The sequence below is a fragment of the Muntiacus reevesi genome, chromosome 18 (genome assembly GCF_963930625.1).
Source record: "Muntiacus reevesi chromosome 18, mMunRee1.1, whole genome shotgun sequence".
NCBI classification, from domain to species: Eukaryota; Metazoa; Chordata; class Mammalia; order Artiodactyla; family Cervidae; genus Muntiacus; species Muntiacus reevesi.
The window spans coordinates 39,179,790-39,206,960 of NC_089266.1; the positions used below are offsets into that span (position 1 = coordinate 39,179,790).

Sequence of the window (27,171 nt, forward strand, 5' to 3'; positions counted from 1 at the left end):
CGGCCTGCCAGCAGTGGCCTTTCCTTAGGAAAGCAGAGAGGAGAGGGGACAGCCACCTGCCAGCAGGGACTGGAGGACCAGGCTGGGAGACCAGGGCACGGCCCTCGGGTCCGAAACGGCGGGAGTGATGATGAGTGCCTCCTACGGCCTAGTGACCTACATACACTTAATAGCAGACTCTAGATGGGAGTGGGGTAGCAGGAGCCTTGGTTTGTCATGTTTGGCAATTTCCATGGTGTAAGTGGATTCATCATGGCTAGTATCAAGCAATACATTGTCCATTGTCACTGACTGTGGAGTTGGAAAGACACACTATATATATATATATTATATATATTATGCATGCTTGGTTGCTAAGTCACGTCCTGCTCTTCTGCGACTCCACGGACTATAGCCCACCGCGCTCCTCTGTCCATGGTATCTCCCAGGCAAGATACTGGAATGGGTTGCCATTTCGTCTTCCAGGGGATCTACTCGATCCAGGGATCGAACTCGCGTCTCTTGCATCTCCTGCATTGGCAGGTGGATTCTTTACTGCTGTGCCACCTGGAAAGCCCATCATATATTGGATTGGCCAGAAAGTTTGTTAGAGTTTTTCCTTAAGATGTTCAGGGGAAAACCTAACCAACCCAATATCTTCAGTAGACTCAAGAAGGCTTAAGACTAGAGGTAATAGTAAAACAGAATAAAGTAATTAGGGTGTGATGGGCTTTGAGTATTCACGAACTTTGTGTACAGTTGATCCTGGAACAACACAAGTTTGAGCTGTGCGGTTCCACTCGTACTTAAACTGTTTTCAATAGTAAATACCTACCACATGGTCCATGGGTGGTTGAATCTGAGGATGTGAAACTATGGATATAGAGGGTAGACTATAAGTTTAATGTGGATTTATGGCTGCATAGAGGGTCCCCACATTGTCCAAGGGTCTGTTGTAATTAAATTGTACCTTTAATGCAGTGGAGTTGTTAGTAATGACTGTGTTGAACACTTGCTCAGAATTCTTGGCATTCAGGAGTTGGCCGTGGCGAGCTGGCCAAGCCGACTCCAGGTGTCAGCTCCACGACTCAGACGCTTGGCTCCCTGGGGCAGTGCTCCCACCACTCAGGACCCTGGGAGCTCTGGGGCAGGGGGACAAAGGGAGACCCTCCATGACTCCTGCTCACACTCTGCTCTCCCCACCACAGATCCTCTCCTTCATCCTGCACACGATTGTGCGAGGATTCATCCACTCGGCCGTCGGGGGCTTGTACGCTGCAGTGTAAGTGCTAGGAGCTGCCGGTGGCCGGGGGTGAGGGGATGGATGACCTGAGGGAGGTTCCAGGTGGGGCTGAGGGCCTGAAGGGGACCATCTTGTCCACCTGAGGTTCCTCCTCCTGCCTTAGATATTAGGGTTTCTGTTGGGCGTGTTAGGAGAAGGCCATACTCAGCGGGAGCAGGTCAGTGGGCAGACGGTTGGGTGCCCACAAGCCTTGGCGTTTAACACGAAGTCAGTTCCCCTGGCCAGGGTGCAGCTCAGTATCGTTATGGCCTCAGGGGCTGCTGCTGACTGCTCACGGGAAGGGCAGGGCTGAGTTCTGGCTGTGTACACCTGAATGTTGACCTTCAAATGGCCTTCAGTGGCAGCAGCGACATAAATAACTGAGCCCAGAATGTACCTAACAGAGCCAACCCAGGATCTCAAAGGGCTGGTCTGCCCACAGTTTTCTCAGGCCTTGGCTAAAATGAAACCTGCCTCCTTTTCCAAGAGGCCACACACACCTAAGGAACCGTAGTTGTTCCTCTTCCTCAGGCTGGGGCTTGGCTCAAACACCAGAACCCAAACACCATCCGCTGTCTCTCTCTGACCAAAGACAGGCTCATTCCTGCAGCCATTCCTTGCTAAGCCACAATGCCTAATGTCCTGAGATTATGCCAAAACTCTCTCCCGGCTCCCAAGAGCATCCCATGGGGGTCATTCCAGGTCTGCATGCTCCACCCCTGCCCGCGCCACCCGCCCCCCAAGGCCTAGAGGAAGTTGAGGCCACCCTGGCAGAGACTGAGGGAGTCGGCCCGAGGGCTGTGATACTATGTTTCCGTGATTATACAACGCTCCTCTGGATGAGGGTGCAGCCAAGCCCGGCCCAGCCTCCCACCTGCTCCCTGGGCCTAGTTCCTGAGCCACAGACTCCTGCCAGCTTGTCCACTCAGCTCAGCCAGACACCTGTGGGCCCCAGGGGCTTCATGCTGGTCCAAAAGGGAAATTCTCTGCGTGGAACTGCTCAGCACGAAGCAGTCCAAAGATGGACACCCGACTGTCCTCAAAGCTGTTCCCACGTCTCCTCTGACACCGCGAGTTGGAGCCTGGAGGCGCCGGCAGCTGGGGCCAAGCCGAGGCCGGGGAGCGTCTGGGAAGCGGGAGTGGCCCCGGCGGTGACAGGCTCTCTCCTGTTCTGTCAGGTACCCTTCCACACAGTTTGGCAGCCTCACGGGCCTGCAGTCCCTGATCAGCGCCCTCTTCGCTCTCCTGCAGCAGCCCCTGTTTCTGGCTATGATGGGTCCCCTCCAGGGAGACCCTCTATGGGTAAGAAGGGTCGGGGGGCGGGGGGCGCTGGGTTATGGGCATCCACTCTACTCTGCTGACTGGGAGCCAGGAGGCATCACAGTGTGTTCCAGAACCCCAGGACAGGCAGTTTGGAACTTGGGTTAGGGTCAGTTCAGGGATCCCTGTGAATAGACTGGGGAGCAGGAGAGGAAGAGTATCCTTTCTATCTGTTTCTTAAAAAAAAATTTATTTTGGCTATGTTGTTATTTTGGCTGTGTTGTGTGGCATATGGGATCTTAGTTCCCCAACCAAGGATGAAACCCACACTTACTGCAGTGGAAGCTCGAGTCTTAACCACTGGACCTGCTAGGGAATTCCCAAGAGTGTCCTTTCTGGACCTGATTTTGGGGTAAATGGAACTGAGTTGCTGTCCCTACCCCTCCTCCCAGAGGCTGGGATTCATAACTGGGTGCTGTGAGCCTATCCCAATCCCACCACACCCCTGGACCTTCAGATCAGCACGTTGGTGTGGCCCGTGGACCACTGGGGAATCCTGATGTGAGAATGTGGAATGACAGGCCCTCGGACCTCCTGAGACTCCTCCTTTGTTTTTCCTCTCCTCTCCTGTGACCTTCGCCTCAACCCCAAACCTGAGAGTGAGGAAGGGTCTGGAGCCACAAGGACGGCAGCCGCACGTGCTGTGGTCCCTGCCCCTCGTGACGGCCACTCTCGTCCCTGCCTCCCCAGGTGAACGTGGGCCTGCTGGTGCTGAGCATGCTGGGCTTCTGCCTCCCCCTCTACCTCATCTGCTACCGGCGCCAGCTGGAGAGGCAGCTCGAGCAGAAGAGAGAGGACGACAAGCTTTTCCTCAAGCTCAACGGCTCGTCCAACCGGGAGGCTTTTGTGTAGGGCCCGCCGTCTCGGGATCATGGGCTCCCGCCCTCTCGCTTCAGTGACTTGCAGAGTCCTCATCCCCCCCCTGCAGAGGACCTCCACGCGCTCCCGCCCGCCCCCAACCCCAGGATCCTGTCCTTCACTGTGTTGGAGTCCACGCTCCCTCCCAGGGCCCTGGTCCTGCCTCGGAGCTCTGCGGTGGACAGACAGATGGGAGAGGGCCCAGACACGCGCTTCTCCTCCTGCTGGAGGCAGGGAGGCTCTGGACTTCACTCCGCCACCCTCGAGGGGCCCTTGAGCCTCGGGGCTCCGTGGTGCCTACGGGAGGAGCCAGGAGGACCCCCCTAGGCTGGCAGACCCTCTCCCCCAAAGTGTGTCCGGATTCTGCCTCTAGCCAAAGCAGAGGGGTCTGCCATCCACTGCCCGCCTCCTGCCCCTCAGCTGCATGTCCACCGACCACGCCTGCCTGAGGACAAAGGCTTGCACTGTCTGCACACCCCCCACCCCCACCCCCGGCCTGGCCCCTCACCTCCTCCCCTGGCCAGTCTGAGCTGCCTGAGGAAGGAAGGACCCGCTTCCTGTTGTTGGTGCTAACTCCTTTGTGATTCCAGCCCCCTGTGGCCTGTCCATGGCCTGTCCTGTTCGAGGCCTGTGGGGAAGCGCCCCCCGCCCCTGCCCCTCGTCCCCCCCGGCTTAGCCTGGGAAGGGTCTGGAGGGCGGGATGGTCACGTGGGAGCCACGGACAAGGCCGGGGAGCAGTCCTTTCCCTCTTCCCTCAGGGCTTGAGTGGGGGCATGTCTCCACTGCCACCCTCTGTCCAGGCTGTGACCTGAAGGGAATTAAGGGGCACCAGCTGGGCATCACACACACACACACGCAGCTGTTTTTGTGGGGGGTGGAAGTGAGGCTGCAGCTGACAGTCCTGGAGGTCCAGGCCTGGGTGGGGAGGTGAACTTGTGAGAGGCCTGGGGGTGTGGATGTGTGTGCATGTGCTGTGTACGAGAGATGTGTTGGGGGGGGTGGTGGCAGGGTGGGGCTCTGGGTGTCTGCACTTACCCTCCCAGAGCTGCCCCCAGCTGGCCAGGCCCGCAGCAAGCCCAGCGCTCGCTCAGGAGCCAGCCCCGCTCAGGGCCCAGAGCTTGTCCGAGGCTGCAGGGCCACAGCGCCCCCTGCTGGCAGACTCTCCCAGGGGTCCTGGAGCTGTTAACGCGGGCGAGGCCACCTTTCCTCTGCCAGGCGGGCCTGGCTTACCAACTCACCCACCTTGACTGCGCTCAGAAATGTGTCTGAGGCTTCCTGGGAGTTCTGAGAGGGGTGGGTGGGTTTTTAGGTTATTTGTTTTAAGTTTTATCAGACTCCTTTTTATAAAGCAATAAATCCATTTCCCTACTGGTAAGGGATGCCCCCTTCTAGCATATCAATTCATGACTCCATGTGCCTGTTTTGAGCTTGAAAAGAAAAAGCAGGACAAAGTTTTCTGCCACTGACCAGCCCCAGTTGTCCCCAGCTGCTGACTCTGAGTACTGTCTCTCTCTGGGTGTGATTGCCATCTTGGGGGGGGGGGGGGTGGGCCAGGAAAAGACCTTCCTCCCCTGCTCTAGGCCTAACACATCAGGCCTGTGTAGACACCTTAGAAGTGTGGCCACCCTCTTCTCTGCTGCTTATCCCAGCCAGCCAGGCTAATCCTGACCCCCTTTCATCCCTGCTCAGGCTTCCTGTCACCACTCAGCCACACCTGGGATTCCTCCTGGGTTCAGGACACAGGGTGACCCCAGACCAGCCGCAGCCTCAAAGACAGCAGGAGCAGGATGTGGCAGGAGGAATGGGCGGTGACAGGAAGGGGCAGACGCAGGCCCCGACCTGCGCTGCTGGTCACAGTTGAGCCCCTGAAATTCACCTCATCTCCCTAGGCTTCATCCACTCAAATACTCAAAAGCAGGTATTTGTTTTAAACAAATTTTTTTTAAAAGGAGAGAGCGTAAAATGAACATTTCTCCCAAAACATTCCTAACAATGCTCGTTCTGGGAGATGTTAAGGTTATTTTAATTTTTAAAAGTTTGGGACTTCCCTGGTGGTCCACTGGCTAAGACTCCATACTCCCAATGCAGGGGACCTGGGTTCAATCCCTGGTCAGGGAGCTAGATCCCACATGTCACAACTAAGAATCCAGTGCATCCAAATACATAATTTAAAAAAAGATTTGTAGTCAGATTTGGGAAATGCTGGACAAGGTCACATTAGCTCAGTGCTGGTGGGCTCTGCTCTCCAGAGGGGTGTGGTGGGCAGCTGGGGAGTGGTTTTAACAATCCCAGCCACGCCCCAGAGTGGGGCCCAATGACCACCTGCAGCAGGAGCTTTTGGGGTGCTTGTTAATAACATAGCCCCTGGGTCTTGCCTCTGACCTAGAGGGAAACTAAAGTCTGTTCTTTGCTAGCCCCACCTGGTGATTCTGGTGCCCTCCCCCCCAACATTTGAAACCCCCTGACAATGGAGTGCAGTTTGGGGCCGTGCTGCAGTTCCCACTGGGAACTGTGCTGAGGCCATGTGGACACAGCCTGTGTTGTGCCCAGGATTCCCCAGCCCAGCTGAAGTGGGAGCTTCGGCCTCTCTCTCTCGCCCCTCTGCCTGCAGGGTGTGTACACGTGGTGGAAAGAAGCAGGCATTGAGAAGCCAGAGTTCAGGGTGGAAAACAGTCCAGAGCCAATAGTGTATGGGGCTTAAAGACATGAAAATGAGGGCAGGGTACCGGATGGTCTGGGTCCACATGTGCCACGCACCCCCCACACACTACCTTGCCAGTCATTTTACTCTGCCTGCAGGGTTGATGGGCTACATATTTCCCCACTGCCATCACTGAGGCATGCTAAGAAGCCCAGAGTTGATACACTCCCCTCCCTATTTTACAGCTGGGAAAATTGAGGCCTGCGCAGGTGGAGTAACTTGCTCATGGTGAAAACCAGGACTCGAATATGGTCCTAATCATTGGCGCAGCCACAGCCCTCTAGATCAGGACAGTCCACTCGGAGTGGCAGCCTGGGGGCCGCCAGGCCTTAATATCAAGACAAAACAGCCTGAGGAAGGGAAACACACACAAGCGAGGTCTCCTTTTCTTGGAGCCAAGAGCTTCCTCAGAGAGAGTGGGGTGAGCTGTAGGTAGTAGAATCATCTTGGCCCTAGAGGCTGATGGTAACTTGGGGGAGGAATTCTCTGGTCACCCCCAGCCACGAGAGGAGTGCCCTGGGATGCGGAAGGGACCGAAGGCAGTGGTCATCAATGGCCTGGGCACTCCATCATCCCCCGGGTTCTCCAGGTTCCTGATGGCAAGGAAGGAGCAGGCAGTGGTGACCGGTCTAGGGCGTTCAACTGAAGCAAGAAGTAGGGTCAGGCCAGCCTCAGGAGTGTTCCCAGGAGCCCCCTCCTCTCTGTCTCCCGGGACTTGAGTCTAGGTGACCCTTTGTGGCTGGCTTCCTCCAAAGCCTCTGACCTCTCCCTGCGGCTCTCGCTGCCTGGGCCTGTCGTCAGGAAGGCTCCCACCCTTGTGAAATCCACAGGTGGGGCTGCGGGTTGCGGGTTGTGGGTTCCTTTCTGTTTTGCTCCATCTCCTATTCCCTCTTGTACTCAGCGTCAGCCTGGTGAAAAGAACTCAAGCCCTCTTTGTTCTGGCCCTGGGTTGTGGAGCACGAGGGCCTCCCTCTGCCCTAGGCCCCAGGCACGCTGAGGGTGGGGAGGTGGCCAGGGTTGGGAGTGTAGCCCCGTCCCAGACAACCGCGCACACGTTCAGTTGGCCCAGTGGAGTTTTGTTTTTTCTTATATCACGATAATACTTTGAATTTTTCAGCTTCTTCCAGTACTCACGTAACAGAAACTGACAAATCCATGCTGTTGTTGTTTAGTCGCTCAATTGTGTCCAACTCTATGCGACCCCACGACCATAGCCCAGCAGGCTCCTCTGTCCATGGGATTTCACAGGCAAGAATACTGGAGTGGGTTGCCATTTCCTTCTCCAAGGGAGTTGTTTTTTGTTTTATCTTTTGGCCCCGCCATGCAGCATGTGGGATCCTAGCTCCCCTACCAGGGATTGAACCTACACCACATGCACTGGAAGCTTGGAGTCTTAACCACTGGACCATCAGGAAAGTCCTCAGGGATGGGAGGTAGGCAGTGGTTAATGCATTTGCACGTCCAACTGTGTGACTTTAACCAGATATGCACCAAGGGCATGTGATTCAGAGGGGTCAGGCTGTGGGCCCGCTATGGCAAGAGGCTCTGGTCTCTGAGCTCTGAGAAGTCTTCTCAACAGAGTCAGGCTTCTGGGGCTGTTGAATCCACAGCTTCCCTTCCTCTGAGGGGTAATACAATGGATTCTCGTAAGTTCTGGGGCAGGAAGGCGTTTTAATTGTGGGGTTAGCATTAGGAGCCCAGGACCCTGAAAGTGAGGAGGTGGGTTTTCCACAGGCTGTGGGGCTCCCTGGGATGGGGGTGGGGTCAGGGTGAGCGGGCCGGCTCTGGGAGCCTGTCCCCAACCCAGGCCCTGACTCACCCCAAACCCTGGGCTGAGGATGCACGCCAGGAAGGAGGTGCAGCGTCCTCCACGTGGGTGGCCCACCGCAGGGCAGACCTCTCCCATCTGTGCCCTTGGTCTCTGCAGGCAGCACTTCCAGCCCTGGAGCCAGACTTTCTCAGCCTCCCAAGCAGATCCAAGACCAAACCAGGGCTTCCGGCTGCTCAACCCTTCCCAGAGTGAGACTCTATCTCCCTGTGCTGAGGAGGCGACGAGGGAAGGGCAGAGGTTAGAGGCCCCACCACGCCTATTATCTCATGACCATAGACAAGTCTTGAGCCTCAGTTTCCTCATCTGTAAAATGGAAGCGTTACCCCCACCCCGGGAGACTCGGTGGACATGGACGTCAAGCAGCTGCACGTTATTGTACCTGGTACTTAGTAGGCACTTGACCCTGGAGCGGGGCAGAGAGCGCAGGGGATAGGGACCATCCCCCACCCACGTAACAGGACAGACTTCAGGCAGCTCTGACTGGGACTTGTGGCCAAGTAAAGGAAGTGAGGTCCGTTTCTTCTGATCCCTCCCCCTCTCAGGACCACCCTCTCTCAGCAAAAGCCTTAAGTTGTCCCGCTGTTCACTTTGACGTCTTTCATGTTTTGGTAAAAGACAGCCAAAAAGCTTCTCAAGATAATCTCTAAATGGGGGATGTTCAGGCACTCTTGACAGTTTTATGTCGAGGTGGGTGACTCAGAGCATGGCTTGTGGACAGCACTTTCACGCCACCTCCTTGTAAAACCGCTCGGCGTGCCTCTTGTGTGCGTGTGTGTGCATGTGTGTGTCGAAGTCTGGGGTGTAATTCCAGGCACATCGGGTGTGAACGTATTTAGAGGAGGGTGTGGGAGCTTACCTCTCCTTGGACAAAAAGAGAGAGGGTCACACCTCGCTGAATCTCTCTTGGTGAGTGGGAAGGTCCAGGCTCTGTCCGAGGACCCAACCCGGCCCTCAGCGTGGTGCCTGAAGGGTTAATCTGTTCCCTTGTCAACCGGGGTCAATGTGTTGTCACTGACAGCTCGGCAGCTGACCCTGACTCTTCCTGGCCCTTTGCTGTTTCTAGCACCTGGCTTACTTCCTGGCACACAGTAAGCACTCAATAAATGTCTGCTGAGAATGGCTAAGAACTGCTTCCTCCTTGGCCCCTGTGTCGCTTTCTCTCTGAGTCACACATTCGCTTGCCACTTGTCTCTTGCCTGTCACCTGTCTGAAATGTGCTCCCTGACCCCCACCCCTCCTCTAGGTTGCACTCACCTTCCCCGGAGCTGGGGGAGGTGCTGAGGAGGGGACCTCTGGGTGGTGGGGGGAGCCCAAGGTAGCTGGGAATTCCAGTTCTAAGGCAGATGCTCACTCTTGACTCTCGGCTTTTGTCCTGAGACAGCGGTCATGGGCACACCTGCTCCTCCTACGGGTTTCCCACGAAGCTGGGCCCTGGGCAGAAGCAGCAGGAAAGAAGAGCCACTGGGCTTCCTCAGAGAAGCCCCAGGGAGACCCTCACTGCCAGGGAGGTGAGAGGACAGCCTGGTTGTCTGAAGCTTGTTTCCCAACCCTCTAGGGTGGAGGGCATTGAGGTAGGTGGCCTTGGGGGCCAGGTGGGGATGGGGTAGGACCCCCGCATGGCACACAGGGCAGAGATGGTAAATGGAGGTTCGTGAGGGCATCTACTCATCATACTGCAAGCTCAAAAGCCACACTCTGCCACATTCCTGCTCTGCGACCTTCATTTTCCCGCTTTTGATGCAGACACAGTGGAGAACTAGTTTTCCAGTATAAGTAGAACCCCAGCATGATGACATAGGGGCCGCTGGACAGTGACCTCTCTGCCAGGGACACGAGAGGACTTGGGGCCACCACAGGGACCTGGAGGCCACAGCCCCAGCTAATAGAACAGCCTTGACACTGCTCTAACCCTTCAAGGCCCTCTGGGAACGAGCCCACTGTTGCCCGATCTCCTGATTTTTACAACAGAAACTGGGAATTCTGAGTTTTATGTAAAACATCCCCATTTTCAGATGTTGGCTCAAAGAAACTTATTTTAAAGATCACGGCTGCTCAAATGGCTTTTCACCATGTGTAGGCCAAACTCTGCTGGAGGCAGGGAGAGAGGGAGCAGGTCAAGTCCAGGGCGCTGCTGTTCCTTCCCTCCCCCTGGTACTGTGTTTGTATGGACTGTGCCCCACGTGGGCTGGGACTTTCTCTTTCTACCTGTGTCTCCCCCAGCCTGGGGCATCATGAATGCCGTCCAGTGAGTAAGGGGTTAAACCCTCTAGTCTGGCTTCTAGAGCGACCGTCAGGCCCTGTTTGGGGGCAAGGAATCGTCAGGCCCAGCGCAGGGCATAGCCCGCCAAACTCACAGGCCCAGCCTGGCCTATGCACTCCTCTGCTCAGGGGGGCAAGGCCAAGGCAGGGCCACGCTTTGTCTGCTTTCCTGTCTATCTGTCTCCCCAGTATCACAAGTGCCCCCTGAGAGCTAGCATGGGTGCTGCTTTGCCACGATAATCTCCTCTAGTGTCTTGAATGGTGCCGGGCATGGAATAGCCGCTCAATAAATACTAGAGGATGAAGTTTAAAAAAAGAGAGAGAGGGCTTCCCTGGTGGCTCAGTGGTAAAGGATCTGGCTGCCAATGCAGGAGACAAGGGTTCAATCCCTGATCTGGGAAGATCCCACATGCTATTGAGTCTGTGCTCTAGAGCTGGGGAAACACAGCTACTGAAGCCCGTGCTCCCTGGAGTCTGTCTCTACAAGAGAAGCCATGACAACAAGAAACCTGCACACAGCAGCTAGAGAGTAGCCCCCGCTCACCACAACTAGAGAAAAGCCCATGCAGGAACAAAGACCCAGCACAGCCAAAAATGAATAAATGAATAAAATTGTTTAAAAAAAAGAGTGAGCAAGAGAGAAATAAACCAAGAAGAGGCTGAAACTGGCTGAGACCAAGGCTGGGAGAAGAGTATGCTTTCAGCAGGCAGGAAGGGACCGAGCCGAGGATGGAAACAGTGAAACACAGTCTCCCCGAGATACCCGGAGATGGGTTACAGCTGTGGCTGCGACCGAGGCGGTAAGAAGGGCCAGCCAGCCAGGAGCATCCACACGGGGGGGCGAGGACTGTGAGAAGCGCAGACACCAAGACAACGCAAAGGGGACAGAGGGAGGCCAAGAGAGAACGGATCACTCCCCAGAACTCAGGAACACAGACCGAGATGGCAGGGAAGAAGAGAGACAGAGAGAGGGAGACAAGGAGGGCCGTGAGACAGGAAGAGGCAAAGAGAAACAGAGAGAGGAGAGAGAGCAAGAGAGATTAAAGAGACAGAGAGAGCACCGACAGAGACAGAGTTACCGAGGAACAGAAAGAGACAGAAGGGGCGCAGAGAGAACAAAAAAGGGAGAGGCAGAGACAGAGAGAGATACAGAGAGACTTCTAGATGTGAGATAAGAGATCAACAGAGAGAGATACCAAGAGATGGAGAGCAGAGACAAAAGGAGAGAGGGGCAGCGAGAGATGGAGAAAAGATGGGTACAGATAGCGGGAGGGAGACACAGAGACACGTGAGACAGAAAGATTGCTGTGACACTGGAGATTCACGTTCTTCTCGCTGACTCAGCCGGGAGCATATACAAGTAGGCTCGAGGGCTCCTTCCTCACAGCTCCCCCTTCCTCCAGAATGGTCATACAGAAATGTGCCATGCCCTGCATGGAACGGCTTTATGCACATTGCCTCATCTACCGATATCCAGCAAGTCCACAAGACGGCCACTACCATTGTCTCCATTTTACAAATGAAGGAGCTGAGGCTCAGAGAGGTTAAGCAACTTGCAAAAGGTCACACAGGTAGGAAGTGGTAGGATTGGAACTCCAGGGCATCTGGCATCCGGGGTTCATTCCCACAGTGGGATCATTGGCTCACAGTGGGACACCCTGGAGAGTGCTGTGGGCCCTGCATGTAAGGTCTCTCTCTATTTTGTTTTCATTTGGCTACACTAGGTCTTAGTTGCAGCACGTGGGCACATGGGATCTTTTTTCTTTTTAGTTGCAGCATATGGGATCTAGTTCTCTGACCAGGCGTTGGGAGCGCAGAGTCTTAGCCACTGGACCACCAAGGAAATTCCCAGGCCTAACTGTTACACCTGAAGCAAAGCCTGCTAGAGGAAGAGATGTGAGAATCAGAACACCTGAAAATAAAATGTGGGGGGAAAAAAATGCAGACATTGTTCAGATAGCAAATGTATTTAAAATAAACTCTAAAATAATATTTTTTAGATGATTAGGGAAGTTTGAATATGAACTGGGTAAGAGATGATGTCAAGAAATGACCAGTTTTGTTCAGTATGATCATGGCATTATGGATTCAGAAGAAAATATCCCTATTTCTAGATGCACATGGGAATATGGAGGGCAGAGATGACACAATGTTTCAGAGAAGAAATGAAGCAGGTGTGGTAAAAATCTGGCCAGCCGTTGATCCTGCTGCTGTCGCTGCTGCTAAGTCGCTTCAGTCGTGTCCGACTCTGTGCGACCCCATAGACAGCAGCCCACCAGGCTCCTCCATCCACAGGATTCTCTAGGCAAGAATACTGGAGTGGGTTGCCATATCTGTCTCCAATGCATGCATGCATGCTAAGTCGCTTCAGTTGTGTCCGACCCTGTGCAACCCTATGGACAACAGCCCACCAGGCTCCTCCATCCACAGGATTCTCTAGGCAAGAATACTGGAGTGGGTTGCCATTTCCTTCTCCAAGTTGATCCTGAGTGATGAGGAATGCGGATTCCTTAAGGTCACTTCTCTAACTTGTCTCTTAAGTCCCCACGTTCTGTCCTGCCTGTGTGTATGTGTCTATCAATGAACCACTTATGCTCTGATTGAAGGCTCTACCCTGGCCTCCCCACTCCCCAAATTCTGTCCACCTAGAACCCTGACTCTGCCCCTTTGCACGTGTTTCTTTCCCCACAAAGATGACATTCCCCTCTTCTAGTCAAATATTCATAGCCACCTTGTCCCCAGACACTTTCTACACCTCTCCAGCCTAGGCGGCCTCTCCTTGGACCCTTTCCAGCACTGTTCTTTGTGTCACACATGGTCACCTTTATGGCCAGCTACTTCCATCACTTGATATGGTTTTCTGCAAGTGTGAGGCCTCCTCTCTGTGAGTTCCTCCCCATGGAAGGTGTCTCTAGGGTAATTTAATGATTGTTTTGCTTTATATTTCCCTCATTGCCCTGCAGGGCCCTCCAGAATCCCTCATCTCAGCTCTGATTCAGGTTTCTGTCTAAACATGACCTCTTCTTTTAAAAATTTTTTTTGGCGGCAAAGCGTGGCTTACAGGATCTTAGTTCCTCAACCAGGGATTGAACCCCAGCAGTGAAAGCATTGATTCCTAACCATTGGACTGCCAGCAAAGTCCCCAAACATGGCTCCTTCTAGGAGTCTTCCCTGACCACCCATCTAATACCGCCTTCACTGCTCACAGTCACCTTGTTCAGCGTCTTCGTAACATTCGCCTCTACTGGAAGTTATTTGTTTATATTCTGCCTTACCGTACCAAACAAGGGAAGTGAAACTGTACAATTCAGCTCTGGGACCTGAGCCCACATGCTGAGAACTGAGACTGGGACTTAAACCCACAGTCTTTTCATTGAGATCACATAGGTGTCAGGCTTCCCTGGTGGCTCGGGGTAAAGAATTTGCCTGCAGTGCAGGAGACATGGGTTTGAGTCATGGGTTGGGAAGATCCCTTGGAGAAGGAAATAGCAACCCACTCTGGTATTCTTGCCTGGAAAATCCCATGGACAGATGAGCCTGGTGGGCCACAGTCCATGGGGTCACAAAAGAGTTGGACACGACTAAACAACACCACCTGGTCTGAGGATTTAATGAAGCTCAGGTTCTTGATGTCTTGACGCAGAAAGAATTCAGTGAGAGACAAAATGACAGATAAGAAGTGGATTTATTGGATTTCCCTGGTGGCACAGTGATTAAGAATCCACCTGCCAATGCAGGGATCACGAGCTCAATTCCGGGTCCAGGAAGATTCCACCTGCCGTAGAGCAAAACGGCCCATGTGCCACAACTACTGAGCCCCTGTGCTGCAGCTACTGAAGCCCTTGAGCCGAGAGCCTGTGCTCCGCCACAAGAGAAGCCACCACGATGTGGAGCCCACACACGGCAGCGAAGCGTAGCGCCCCCTGGCCGCAACCAGAGAAAAGCCTGCACCCAGTAACGGAGACCCAACACGACTAAAAATAAAAGAGAAGTGGGTTTATTTAGACCCACAAACAGAGTGTGGGTCATCTCAGAAGGTGAGAGCTCCTGAAATATCACACGGTAGTTTTTATGAGCTGGGTAATTTAATAGGTTAATGAGGAGAAGGATTATTCCAACTATTTGGGGGAGATTTCCAGGAATTGGGCAACTGCCCACTTTTTGGTCTTTGATCTGCCTAGGCACTGGTGGGTATGCCATTAATTACAAAGGGCTTCCCTGGTGGCTCAAATGGTAAAGAATCTGCCTGCAAAGTGGGAGACCCAGATTCGATTCCTGGGTTGGGAAGATACCCTGGAGAAGGGAATGGCAACCCACTCCAGTATTCTTGCCTGGAGAATCCCATGGAGAGAGGAGCCTGGCGAGCTACAGTCCACGGGGTCACAAACAGTCAAGCATGATTGAGTGTATAATGTATTATAATGAGCATATAAGGAGGTTTATGGTCCACCAGAAGTCTGATCTTCTGCCATCTTGGACCTAGTTGGTTCTAACCAGTTTTCATCATGTCCTATGGCTATGTCATTCTTTTAAAGGTTGTGTCCTGCCCCCTTCCCTCCTGTTCCTGTTTCAGAAGGATTTTATTTTTCTTGGTCACCCCTCTATCCTGAGTGCCTAGAAAAAGGCCCAGGAGAGGGCAAAGAGTTCAATCAATGTTTTACGGAGTGAATGAGTAGATGTAGTCTTCCCAACTAGACTGCAAGCTCCAGGTTACTTATTTCCTGGAGAGAGCCAGCACATGGCAATTATTAAATAATTTTCTTCTAATTGATTGGTGATGAGCTAACAGGTTGGTATTCCAGGAATCTTGTGCTCCAGGTAAGCCTGGAGTTACTATCCTCCACCTGGGTGGGGGCCTTAGTTCCAACAGAAGAACTCAAAGATATTGTTTTACTGCTTCACCTTTGTTTCTGCATTCCCTTCCTTCTTGAATTAGCAGCTGTTTGAATCTGCCCTTTGGAACTCAAGGGAAGGTGTACGAGGCTGATTAACACCTGTCTCTTACAAACAGCAAATGAGGGACAGAAAAAGGAACTGTGTGTCCCTGGGAGGGCCCCACAGGGTCCTGCTCTGTTTCAGCCATTGTCTTCCCATCTGTAAATCTGCCGTTGATCTCTTTTCCTGAAGGCGATGCCATCCACCCAGATTCCCAGGCCAGAAACCCAGGAAGTTTTCATCCCTCCTTTTTCGCTGTCACTCTCCCAGCTAACTAGTCAACAGAGTATTGCTGATTTTACCTCCTGAGTTGCTCCTGAATCCATCTCTGTCTTTCTTTCCTCCCCTTTCACCATCATTGTCTTAGTCCAACTCTACCTGGACTTCTGCAGAGGCCTCCTCACGCAGGTTTTCCCTGCGTCTGCTCTGGTTCCCTGAGTGCCCTTTTCTCCCAGCTGTCAAACACCAGACCTGCTTAAAGCCCATAGATGCCTGCCCATGCCCTGAGGATGGACTCCAAACACCTTAGCACCCCCAGGAACTGCATACTCTGCCCGCCCCACCCCACTACAGCTCCTGAGCCCTAAACTTTATGCAGCAGTCACTTCTTTCAGTTTCCCTGAAGTACTTGCTGGCCCTCTGGCCCCCAGTCATTGCATCAGCTCTGCCCCATACCTCTTCCCATCTCAGCCCCCTGCAGAGTTCAGTTTAGAACTTCTTCCTCTAGAATGCCTTTGCTGACTACACCTTCCTAGTGTGACCCCAACCAAACCTGTATTTCACCTCTCACAGTCCTTTTCATCCTAACTGCCTGTCTACCCCTCCATCCACCTACCTACCACCCCCAGGTGATCTTGAGTTCCCTAAGGGCAAGATGATATCTGCCTTGCTCACTCAAGCTACCCTGTTGGTTCAGATGGTAAAGAATTTGCAATGCAGGAGATCTGGGTTTAATCCCTGGGTGGGGAAGATCCCGGGAAAATGGAATGGCACCCACTCTCCAGTATTCTTGACTGGAGAATACCATGGACAGAGGAGCCTGGTGGGCTACAGTCATGGGATTGCAGAGCCGTACACGACTGAAATGAAACTAACACTTTCATTTCACTTGCTTACTCAACAAAAGCACAGATTTTGATGCACAGCAGACCATCAGCAAATAACTTTTTGGATAAAAGACATTAGACTACTGACTATAGGGTAAAAACCTCGGCCTCATCACATGCTAGCTTTGTACTTGAGCAAGTGTCTCTCTCTCTATTTTTTTTTTTCTCCCTCTTATTTTTTTCTTGAGCTACTCTCTTGACCTCTGCCTCCCCTTCACCTGTCAATGGGGACAGTAATAATACATTTCTAATACACAGCTGTCGTGAGGAGTCAAGCCCTTACGTGTACATAAACTTGGCCATTATTAATATTTTTTAATACAACCTTTCCTAGATCCCAAACCACACAACAGGTCAGGCCCAACCGCACAGTGGCCTCTGTTCCGCCTGCATATAAACAGTCACCCTAGGACCCTGCGGGACACCTGGGTGTCGGCCCCGCCTACTGCTCGGGTCTGGCTAATGTACGGACCCACCCGGGACGCGGAGGCCGCCGCCGCGGCCCACTTAAGGACGGGAGGGGGCGGACCCGAGAAGGCTCCGCCTCCGCGTGAGGTCAGCGCGCAGCGCGGCGCGTGACGCTCTGGTTGCCGCAGAGACGCCCCGCCCCCGCGCGGCGCTGCGGAACCGGAGCTCCGGGCGGCGTCGGCAGCGGCGCGGGAGGCTGCGAGGCCGGGGCGGCAGGAGCCGGCGCGGCGACCGCAGCGAGAGCGGCGGGGACAGAGCAGACCACGACGAAGGCGCACAGGCAGCCGGGCCGGGCCGGGCCACGGGGAGAGCGGCCGTCAGGAAGCGGGCGGGAGGCTGGACTGGCAGCAGGCAGCCGCCGAGCCGCGAAGCGACATGGTGCTGCTCAAGGAGTAGTGAGTGTCCAGCCGGCCGTGCGGAAGCGAGGAGGGAGGGAGAGTCGAGGATGACGACCAGGGAGGCTGATGGCCTGGCGGAGGGGATGCAGCGGCCGGACGGGGCCCGACGGCATGGAGAGCGCTGGATGGGTTATTGGGCGGCCCAGCAGGGGCTGAGGGGACAGCCAGGGCCGGAGGTGGGCCGAACGGGGGTAGAGAGGGAGGGATACAGCACCTGAGGTGGGGCCCAGGGGCAGCGAGGGCCGAGTAGGCCTGAGGGGAGGCTGAGGGGACAAAGAGGGCCAGGCAGGCCTGGGATGAGGTCAAGGGGACAGTGAGAGCGGGACAGAGCATGAGAAGGAATCGAGAGCGCTGGATGAGACGTGGGGTGGTCCTGGAGTGGAGACTGAAGGAGGAAAGGGCCATTCAGAGCTGCAGGAGTGGCAGAGAGGACCCCCGGCAGAGGGAGGAGTTGTCTGAGTGGCCCAGGAACAGTTAGACAAGGGCAGACAGGACCAGGGGTGGGGAGGGATTTGGGCCAAAATACTGACAAGGGGCACTGGGAGATCAGGTAAGACAGACTCTGGAATGGAGTTGAGATGATGGGTGGAGTGTGGAGGGCCACCTGGGGTGTGAGGCGTGTTGCTTTAGGCATCAGGGCAAGGACTGTGTTAAGCAGACACAGGAAATGGACTAGGGAGTCCGGGCCAGGCAGAGTGACAAGGGAAGGGTATGAGGAGATAGCAGGGGACTGGCCGTGTGACATGTGTCTTCAGTGCTGGACACAGGAGGAAGTATTCAAGGAAAAAGGATGATTGCTTGGGACTTAGGGACACTAGGGTGAGGAGTCCAGAAAATATTGGTCAGGGGCCGAACTGAGAGGATTATGATGATGGAGCAGTCCAGGGTGTTAGGGATGAAGACAGTGGAAAAAGTATGATTGTGAGTAAATATACATGTTAGAGTTGGGGTGGGGGTGGCCAGGGCCAGCCTGTGTCTGTAGGGTTCTCAGTCTTACAAAGAGATGGGGAAATTGCTCTGACAAATTGATGTTTGTCATCAAGCCATTGACTGAGGAAAACCGGTGAAGAGTGAGGGAGTTTCTGAGTAGTGAGGGTGGGTTGGGGTGGTGGGAGTGACTTCCGGTAGGAATGGCAGGGAGATGGGCTTGCTCGTGAAATCCAGGGGACTGGATGACAGGTGGGGATGTCTGGATTGCTACATCTTTATGAAGCGATCCGTTCCAGAAGTTCATGGTTCCAAGTAAACATCTTAGGACTTTTTCTTTTTCCCTTCTTCTTCCAAGAGGAGAGATTGGGGACAGGGGGATGGCGGGGAGAGGGGAGATTGGATGTATATGTGCAGAACTTTCAGGGAAACCATACTTCCTGGAGGGGAGGACAAGTGGACAGCATTGAGCCAGAAGCCCAGGAAGTCAGGAAGTGGGAGGTGTCCGGAAGTGGGAGATGTTGGGGTCGAGAGCAACTGGTGGACCTCACTTGGTAGCCAGGCAGGTGTGCCGAGAGCTGTTTCATTTTGTCAGTGAAAGGACTTTGCCCCCTTCTAGCTGGCCTGCTCCTTGGAGGTGTTTAGGATGTTTAGGACATAGTGTGGAGTTCTGGATAGCAAAGGAAAGAGACCCAGGTGTCATCGCAGCTTGACACCTCCTCTGAAGAGCGTTATTTCAAAGTCCCTCCACTCTGTTACTTGACATCCAATCTGATGCTGATTCAGCCAGAGCGCAGAGTTTTGTTTGGTGAGAAGGTAGAATCTTGCTTGGGAAGCCAGCAAGAGGAGGGTTGGGTGCACTTTGAATTTTAATCTTGACTGTCCAGATGACAGACTTTTCCCACTGTCCTGATTCTTTTGTCTATTCCCAGTCGAATCCTAGCATCTGTAGAAACCTGTAGTTTTTGTGCAAACGGTCAGGCAGGGAAGGGAAGGGACCTTCAGAAGAGATCTGAGTGAGTTTTGAAGAGAGAACCTCCCCTCTCAGTCTTTGTTCTTCTCCCCTTGAAGCCCGCCAGGGAAAGGTCCAAGGAGCCAGGGATACAGAGCCTGCCTGGCATCTGCATTTCCTTCCTGCTCAACTTGTGCCCTGAGTGTGTTCGGGCATGTGTGTGTTTGTGTGTGCATCCCTGGGTAGGGGGGGCCCAGAGGGGGGCATCGGAGACGCTTGGCTGTGGCTGCAGCGCTGCAGCTCTGGAGAGACTGTGAGTGAAGGTCACACTGAAGTGAGCGAGGCTCCGGTCCCAGCCCCACACGGCCTCTGTGGCCCCATCCTTTGCAGTTGCACCCTATTACTGCTGAAGTGGTTTTGCTCCCAGGGAGCCAGGGAGAAGCATCTGGGTGTGCCGCTGTCCTGTCACAGCGTCAGAGCATCCTGTCAGGAACTGACTGATTCAGGTCTTTTTCGGGTGGCGACTCAGTGCCCACCCATCGTCTGAAGGTTGTCCAACACTTCCTCTCGCAAAATTCTCCTTGATTTGATTTCTGCAAATTCTTGGATATGATTTTTTTTTACCATTGTTCTTGAAGATAAAAGGTGTATTGTTTTCTAGGAAGTTTCTTCTGAGGGTGCAGAAATTGTGGCCTCCACGTTGGAAGTATTTCTCTGAGCTGTCAGCTCTCTCTGATGGGAGGAGAGCATTAGGGGCAGCTTCCAAAAACCTGCAGGGTTTACGTTATTTGAGTCATCCTAGGGGAGGAGAGTTAGCCGGCAGTAAAGACTTGGAACCCATGTTGTTTTTCCTGCTACTTTCCTGCTCTGTGCCTTGCCTTGACTGAGATGTTTTTCTCAGACCCCTCTGGGTGCCTCTTGCTGTCTGGGGACCTTTGCGGGACTAGAGAATAGTGAGCGGGCTTTTTACCAGCCTGGAGCAAGGGTCGCGATTGGCAGAACCACGGCCTAGGAAGGAGAGTGGACACACAAGATGCAGGAGGCTCCAGGGGCTCCCAGCTAGGGTCTGGGAGCGGAGAATCTGAGCTTGGGAGCTGACTTGATTAGTAGGAATACAGCCAAGTGTTTTTGTCTCAACTCTCAGACCCCAGGGCTCTGAGCTGGGGGTTGGCCATTGCTCTGCGTTACAAATGCAAGCCACCCTCAGCAGGGCCCTGCCCCTCGCCCCTGTCTGTGTGTGTGGAGTTCTGCCCGGTCTGGGGCTTTGCTGGTCATGGCTTATCCGTCAGGTGATTGACTGGTGGTACCCCCAGCAAAACTGGTTGTCATGGAAATGGAGAAGAGGGAAAAGAAAGTGATGGGTTGGGGTGCCTTTGGACAGCTTCTAGAGGTCAGAACACAAGTTAGGTGTCCTCTCTTGGTGGCTTTGTGGTAGTGGCTTGTAGTATCTGGCCCTGAGATGGTTGGCGTGTGCTCTTAGGGTGATTAATGCTCCAAGGAGCTTGGCCTCTTCCTAACTTTTCATGTTGAGGGCTGCTGTTGGGAGGTGGGGTCCCCAGAGATGTCAGTTTCCAGGGCCTGGATGTTTGGGCCTGAATCCCCGTCTAGACTTTAGAGTGTACAGGGGTGGGTCCTCCTGTGTTACCCTCCTGTGTTGTTGGGGAAGGTATTTGTCAGGGAGAGGGAGGAGAAGACAGCTCCAAACATGAGCCAGAGGCCTAGGAAGTACCTGGTAAGGGGATGGGTGTGCACTGAATCGCAGGTTTCTGAGTGGGACCAGGGTCCCAGCCTTGAAGCACTCAGGAGGCCGTTCTCTGCTGGGGTTCTGACAGTGAGTGCAGTGTCACAGGCAACACCACATCCTGTTCCAGGACGATGCTTTCAGAGCCCCAGACTGACCCTCTTTTTTCCCTCTCTTGCAGTCGAGTCATCCTACCTGTGTCTGTCGAGGAGGTAAGTCCTTTTTCCTCTTTTTATCCAGAGTTGGAGATGCTTGCTTGTGACCCTCAGCTCAGCTGGGCTCCAGGCAGCCCACACTAGTATCTTCGCCTGGTTTTCGTGTTTGTCCTAGCATAGAGATAATCAGTACTCAGTGTGAATTTTCCTGGTGCGATTTTCAGTTACGGGAAGGCACTTCATGTATCTGACCAACTGTGTGTGACCTGCCTCAAGCTGTTGGCCAGCAAGATAACCGTGGATAGACACAAAACCAGCCCCCACCCCACCCCCCCAACCTGCTGGAACTCTGCCCGTTTGAGGACATGTTACTGAGGAGATTAAGGACGTGCATTTCTGAGACCTCCGTTACTTGACAGGGAGGCATGCCTGGCCCTCTCTGGTTGTGCAGCAAACAGCAGGGCTGAAACCTCCGAGGCCCTTCCTCGCTACACTTAGGTGACTGCTAGGAAGGCTGAGGCCAGAACCCTCCTTTTACGGAGGGCAGGGAGTGACAAATGGGCTTGGCTTGGCCTCTGTCCTTTTATGGTTCTTGGGCCCAACGTCCCCGTGAATTGCAATCTGGCAGGATTGACCACACGAAGGTTCATAGGCCGAGCTGACTCAGAGTCGGTCTCTGGAACAGCAGAACACTGCCCCGGAGCCTCCCTCGTCCCGCCCTTCCTCTGAACTTCCTTCACGCTCCTCTCCCGGCTCAGTCTTGTTCTTTGATCCCTTCAGAACCAACAGAGCCCCCAGCTTCCAGCTAAGCTAAACCTTGGGTGAAGCTGCTCAGCCACGGTGCTGTGCCCGCAGCACGCTTGAGATGAGAGGGAGGGTGGGTGGGCAGGCATCGGCCCTGCGCCGGGGTGAGCTGCATCTCCGTGTTGAGAGCTATAGAAACCTGGGGGAGGGGTCGGGGTGGACCTCGGACAGGACAGGGGAGTTCTGGGAGAGGAGGATAAGAGAAATGAGACTTGAGAGGCTGGGCGAGGAGATGGCTGGGTGGATGCTGTGACCCCTGAGATTTACTGGGGGCCTGGGAATCACGTGCTTGGGCTGACAGCTGTTGGCTTGGTGGGGGTGGGGGCGGTCCCTGCTAACCCATCTCCTTTGGGCTCCTTGGTCTCTTTATGAAAAATAGCAAGTGATGATTTTCCAAACCACGAGACCAGGCAAGAAGGCCCAGCATGTCACTTGCCCTGAAACTCTGCCCTTGGGGGTCCAGTGACTCCCTCTCTGCTGTACGGCAAGGTCCCACACCCCAGTGAGGCACATGTCCCCCCGGGAATTCAGAAGCACCTCCAAGTGGCGTTCAGGGGTGAAACGGATCTCTTCTCCCAGGGAGTGTCTCGATTTTAATGACAAGTGTTAGTGTCTGAGTGAGGCGGCAGATGCAGGAGGGCCGGCACTTGTCCGGGGCAGCTCTGGGCCGATTGCTCATGCTGGGGCCACGAAGGGCGGGAAAGGGGAAGACACCTTGAGAGCGTCTGCAGCTGGTGGTTTTCAGTTTGCGATGGCTTGTTTTTTTTTTTTTTTTGGAGCCTTGAGGAAGTGGTGAGGTGGGGTGAACCAAACCTGAAAGCAGAAGCTTGGGAAGTAAGCACAGGTTGGGATTCATCTGTAAGCCTGGTGATGGTCAACCCGTTCCTAGCCAGAAACCACCAATGAGGAAGCGGTGCTTGGCCTGTGTCAGGTTGAAGCAGGAGAGGAAGCCCTAGAAGAAATAAGTAATGACCAGCCTTCTCAGCGTCTTTATGGATAACCCATCCTGACTGGAAACAGCCGTGTCATGTGGCAGTTGGAGTCACTTCCCAGTTGGAGGCCCTTGGAGCTTTATCATTTTGGAAGGGGAAGAGAAGAGAGAAGACCCTGTCTTCATGACCATCCCGATGGCTTGAGTCAATGTTTGGGGGTGAAATTGACTGTGGCTGGCCAGAGCCTTTGGCCTAACACTGAGCAGGGTTTCTAGGTGTTCCGCAGCAGAGCCAGAGAGCCCTGGCCCTTTAACGTACTGTATCCACCCCTGGTCTCTTACTCAGTCCAGCCTGCCTTTTCCCCCTCCTGTGGATAGGGCTTTTTTACTTCTCTTCCAGAGATGCACGGTACCAGGCCCCTTTGGTACCTGGCTTGGCAGAGCCATGGGGGTGGGACCAACAGCTGCACTGTTTTTCACGACATGTTTCAGGCCCACCCACTACGTCTTCTCGGGCTCCCACTTCCAGATTGCCAGCCTGGTGGGGCCTCTGTTTTCCTTAGTTCTTGGGAGCAAAGGAGCAGCTCTCCAGGGGCAGGGAGCATCGTTCTGGGCCAGAGAAGGCTGCAGTCCTGGTCTCCCCAAGACTCTTTATCTGATTTAACGTTCTGGCCCCGAGCCCCCACCTCTATGCCATCAGGGTCTGGCTGCTTTCTGTTTTCACAGGGTGCGGAGCCCCAGTGCCAAAGGGAACCCTCTGACATGAAAAGTGTCCCTCACTGGTGGCTTGTGGAGGCCAGTCTTGCTCACCCCTTTGGATTAACAAAACCGCCTTCACATGTCTCATTGGGATTAAAGGATCAGAATATCAAGAGAGATTAAAAGGGAAAGATGCCAGCCCCGCACACTGATCCTCTTAGAGCCTGCCCTCTGATTCCTGCAGCTGAAGAGGAACCAAATGAAGGGGATTAGTCAATGCGCGGGCCCCTCCCCAAGCAGCACCACCAGCCGGCAACCCAGTCCCCTCCACCAGGCCCTTTCCCCGGCCTGCCCTTTAGGATTGCTGAGTCAGTGGTTAGATGTTCTCATGACTCTTCTCTGAAACAGACTCACTGTTGCTTCTTAGGATCCCCTGGCTCAGCCAAACCCTGACCCACTTGCTAGGGGTTTTCATGGATGCCTCTATTAGGGGTTGGACTTGGAAAGGCATCGGGACAGCCTGGGGTTCCCTGGGGGCATTGAGGCAGCCCTGATGTAACTGTGGAGTAGCAAGGTCAAGGGGACTGGCTCTCACCCAGACGTGCCTTTTCACGGGATCAGCTGAGCCTTGATGGTTTGCTTGGGTCTTTCCTTGGCACCTTGTACTATGTCTTTGCTTTGGAAGGTGGGTTCTTCCAGCCTCGCGGTGAACAGGACTTGTCCTGGCGTGCTGCTTCACCTTGCAGGTTTTGCCCATAAACATCCTGTGGAGCTCGGGAGGCTACCGGCTAGAGCGGCCTTCCAAGGCTGAGGTGGAGTGGGGGAAGCCGCACTGCTCCTTGCTGCTGCAGGCAGGAGCTTCCGCAACAGCTGCGCAGAGACATGGCTTTTCTGCTTTAATCTCAAGGAGAGAAAGACTTTGGTCTTTCGCTCCTGGGAGTACCAGAAGCTTGGGGAGGGGGTGTCGAGGGGTGAGGGAAACCTTGATCCCCACCTCTCTCCCGAACTGTAATCAAGTACCTTTTTCTCTTTTCCTCATACTCCCTAAACTGTTGTGGCTCATGGCATTGGCCATAACAGGGAAGAGACATCCTTTGGTATAGATGTAACTTCCTGCTTTAACAGCTGCTGTTTAATCTCTTCTTATCTTGTTTTCCCCTCTAAATAGAAGGGCCATCCTTGGGCACTGCCCAGGTCATTGGCCCTCACACCGTGTTGTCTTGAGGGGATCAGAAGAGGCCAGGAATCTTGACTGGTGACTTGATAGTGTGGCATGTGACCCAAATAAAGGAAAACTAGGCTTTGGCCACCTAGTAAGTGCCAATGTAGAGGGTGCATCTGGCCAGCACCATGGGACAGGAATCTGTGCTATGGAATACGAGAAGCAGGGCACTTGCTTCAGCCCCACCAGGAATCAGGAAAGCATCAGGAGATTTGGTTGCCTGCAAGACTTCTCCCTGAGGTGCTGGCAGGGGAGGAGGGGCCCAATGCTGAAGCAGAGGCAAAAAGATGAGCCCGTGTTACAGCAGAGGTTGTGGATTTCATGGAGCATTGGGTGCATTTGTTTACAGAAAGTCACGTCTGTTAAGGTGGATGGGATAAAGAGACTTCTAGCAACCAGCCCGATCTTGTTTGGGGATCTGGGACTGGAGTCAGGGACAGAGCAAAAACTACCTTGGATTCTATAATCTATTTTCTGGATAGTGGGTGAAAACTATATTCGCCTGCCTCCTTAAACCTTGCAGGAGGATGTGAAAAAGGGAAGGACGAAATTAGACACCTCTGATGGCTAAAGGAAGGCCACAGAGCGGCGTTGTCAGCGGTTCCCGGGGGATTTGGGCCAGGCCACGTTAGGACCTGCGGGATGAGCCCCCGGATTCAGGGGTCCCAGAGCCATCTCACTGGACAGCTCCCACAGTGGGACTGTGTGCAACCCTCGAGAATATCCTGTGTTGGCAGTAACTCCCCTCTCTGTGTTGCTTCAGTATCAAGTAGGGCAGCTGTATTCTGTGGCTGAGGCCAGCAAAAATGAAACGGGTGGTGGTGAAGGCGTGGAGGTCCTGGTGAACGAACCCTATGAGAAGGACGGCGAGAAAGGCCAATACACGCACAAGATCTACCACTTACAGAGGTAGGTGCCCCGCAGCAGAGCTGGGGTGGCGGCCCGCTGTCAGAGTGCAGACAGCAGCTCATTGCAGGTGTTTCTCAGGTTAAGCCGGTCACTCAAGTTGCTTCACCTGCGACAGTGGGTAGAGGTGGTTCTTCTTTGCTCTTTTTAAAGGCTGTTCTGTTTGTTTCTAAAGTGTTACTTGCCCCACCAGGCTCCAAGTCCCCAGAAGTGATAGTGCTTATCTTCTGGTGGGCCCTTTCAGTGTCTGTGAGTACAAAGCGTGTGTGTGTGTGTAAGTGGGTGTTCATTTCCTTTATTGTTATGTTATCTGACAGATGCGATCTCTTCTTTCTTTTCTTATCATGGCTGTTTCGCTGTCAGCATATTTGGCCTCTTTTAAAGCACATGCAGTCTGAACAGACGTGCTGGCAGTGGTTTCACCAGTCTTGAAGTATATTTACCGTTTTTCCACATGTTCACAGGCAGTACTCCACTAAAACTCCTTCTGCACAGATCCTTTGATGTGTTAAATGTGTGTAAATCTATAATAAATGTGCCTAAAAGTAAAATTGTGGCTTCAGATAGTATTTTAAACTCTGATGTTATGAAATTGGGTCCTGGAGAAATTTTTGGTACTTCTCTTTAGTCTAAAACCATTAAGTATTTAAAAGTATGGCACAAACTGATTTGGGTACCAGAATCTGTTGCAAATCACACAATTGCTGAATCCCTAACCAAGACAGTAATATTTCAGTAAACTGGCCCAAAGAACATTGAAAATCATAGTAAACATGGACCAGCTCTAGAGGATGTTGAATCAAGCTTGTTTTAGAAACGACCCAGTACTTGAAAAAATAAGCCTTCAATTTCTTTTTATAGTTGTGGTAAGATGTACACAACACAAAATTCACTATTTTTACCATTTTTAAGTTAAGTGGCATTAAGTACATTTGCGTGGCTGTGCAACATAGACCTGAACCGTAATCTCTAGACCATTCAACTGAACAAAGCAGTTCAGTTTTCATTTGGTAAAACTGCTAATTGAAGTCTGCTCTAGGGATGTAGAAGCGCCAGCCCAGGGGGTGGTCCACGGTTCTGTGAGTGCCAGAGCGTGGAGAGCAGCGCTGAAGTGGGGAGAAAATCTCACCACGATCCCATTTCCTCGGCATTGTGCTCTTTTCCCTCTATGCCTTCCCTTTGACCTTTGAGCTGACTGCCCACCCATTCTTTCTGAGCCATTGATGAGAGTCAGGCTCAGGACAAACCTTCCTTTTAGTGCATTTGTATTGGGCTGGCCAAAAAGTTCACTGGGGTTTTTCCGTAAGATGCTGCAGAAATACCCAACAAACTTTTTGGCCAGCCCAACATTTTTTAATGGGAACTTTGAAAAGAGATAGTGAGGCTGGTAGCAGGGGCCAGTTGGTTCCTCAAGACTCAGTCGAGGAAGGTCTACATGTAGAGGGTAGGCCCTGTCTCACCCTCTTCCTTATGGAGAGGATAGAAGTTTTGAACCTACCTACCACTAGTCTTTTTATTGGCTATGCCATGCAGCTTGTGGAGAGTTAGTCCCCCAACCAGGGATTGAACCCAGGTCCACAGCAATGAAAGCCCACGTCCTAACCACTTCACCACCAGGGAATTCCCTCCCCACCACAACTGTTAACCGCAAGACACCCAACTGCTGAAAAAGAAAACTAAAACCAAACCAACAGTGC

General features: G+C 53.4%; 2 protein-coding genes across 5 annotated transcripts in view; both read left to right on the forward strand.

Annotated features, from left to right (window-relative positions):
• Positions 1-9,118, forward strand: part of SLC43A2 (solute carrier family 43 member 2) — a 43,162-nt gene extending 34,044 nt beyond the window's left edge. For 3 of the 4 annotated variants that reach the window (XM_065911083.1, XM_065911084.1, XM_065911085.1), the window contains exons 12-14: positions 1,188-1,261; positions 2,440-2,563; positions 3,272-9,117. In XM_065911083.1, coding sequence (XP_065767155.1) covers positions 1,188-1,261; positions 2,440-2,563; positions 3,272-3,433 — 360 coding nt within the window. In that variant the 3' untranslated portion in view covers positions 3,434-9,117. Of the gene's footprint in view, positions 1-1,187; positions 1,262-2,439; positions 2,564-3,271 lie in introns of all 4 variants that reach the window. The other variant, XM_065911086.1, reaches the window with a different exon arrangement.
• Positions 9,119-16,870: 7,752 nt separating this feature from the next.
• Positions 16,871-27,171, forward strand: part of PITPNA (phosphatidylinositol transfer protein alpha) — a 36,398-nt gene continuing 26,097 nt past the window's right edge. The window contains exons 1-3 of the mRNA XM_065910868.1: positions 16,871-17,134; positions 20,939-20,969; positions 25,332-25,477. Coding sequence (XP_065766940.1) covers positions 17,115-17,134; positions 20,939-20,969; positions 25,332-25,477 — 197 coding nt within the window. The 5' untranslated portion in view covers positions 16,871-17,114. The remainder of the gene's footprint in view (positions 17,135-20,938; positions 20,970-25,331; positions 25,478-27,171) is intronic.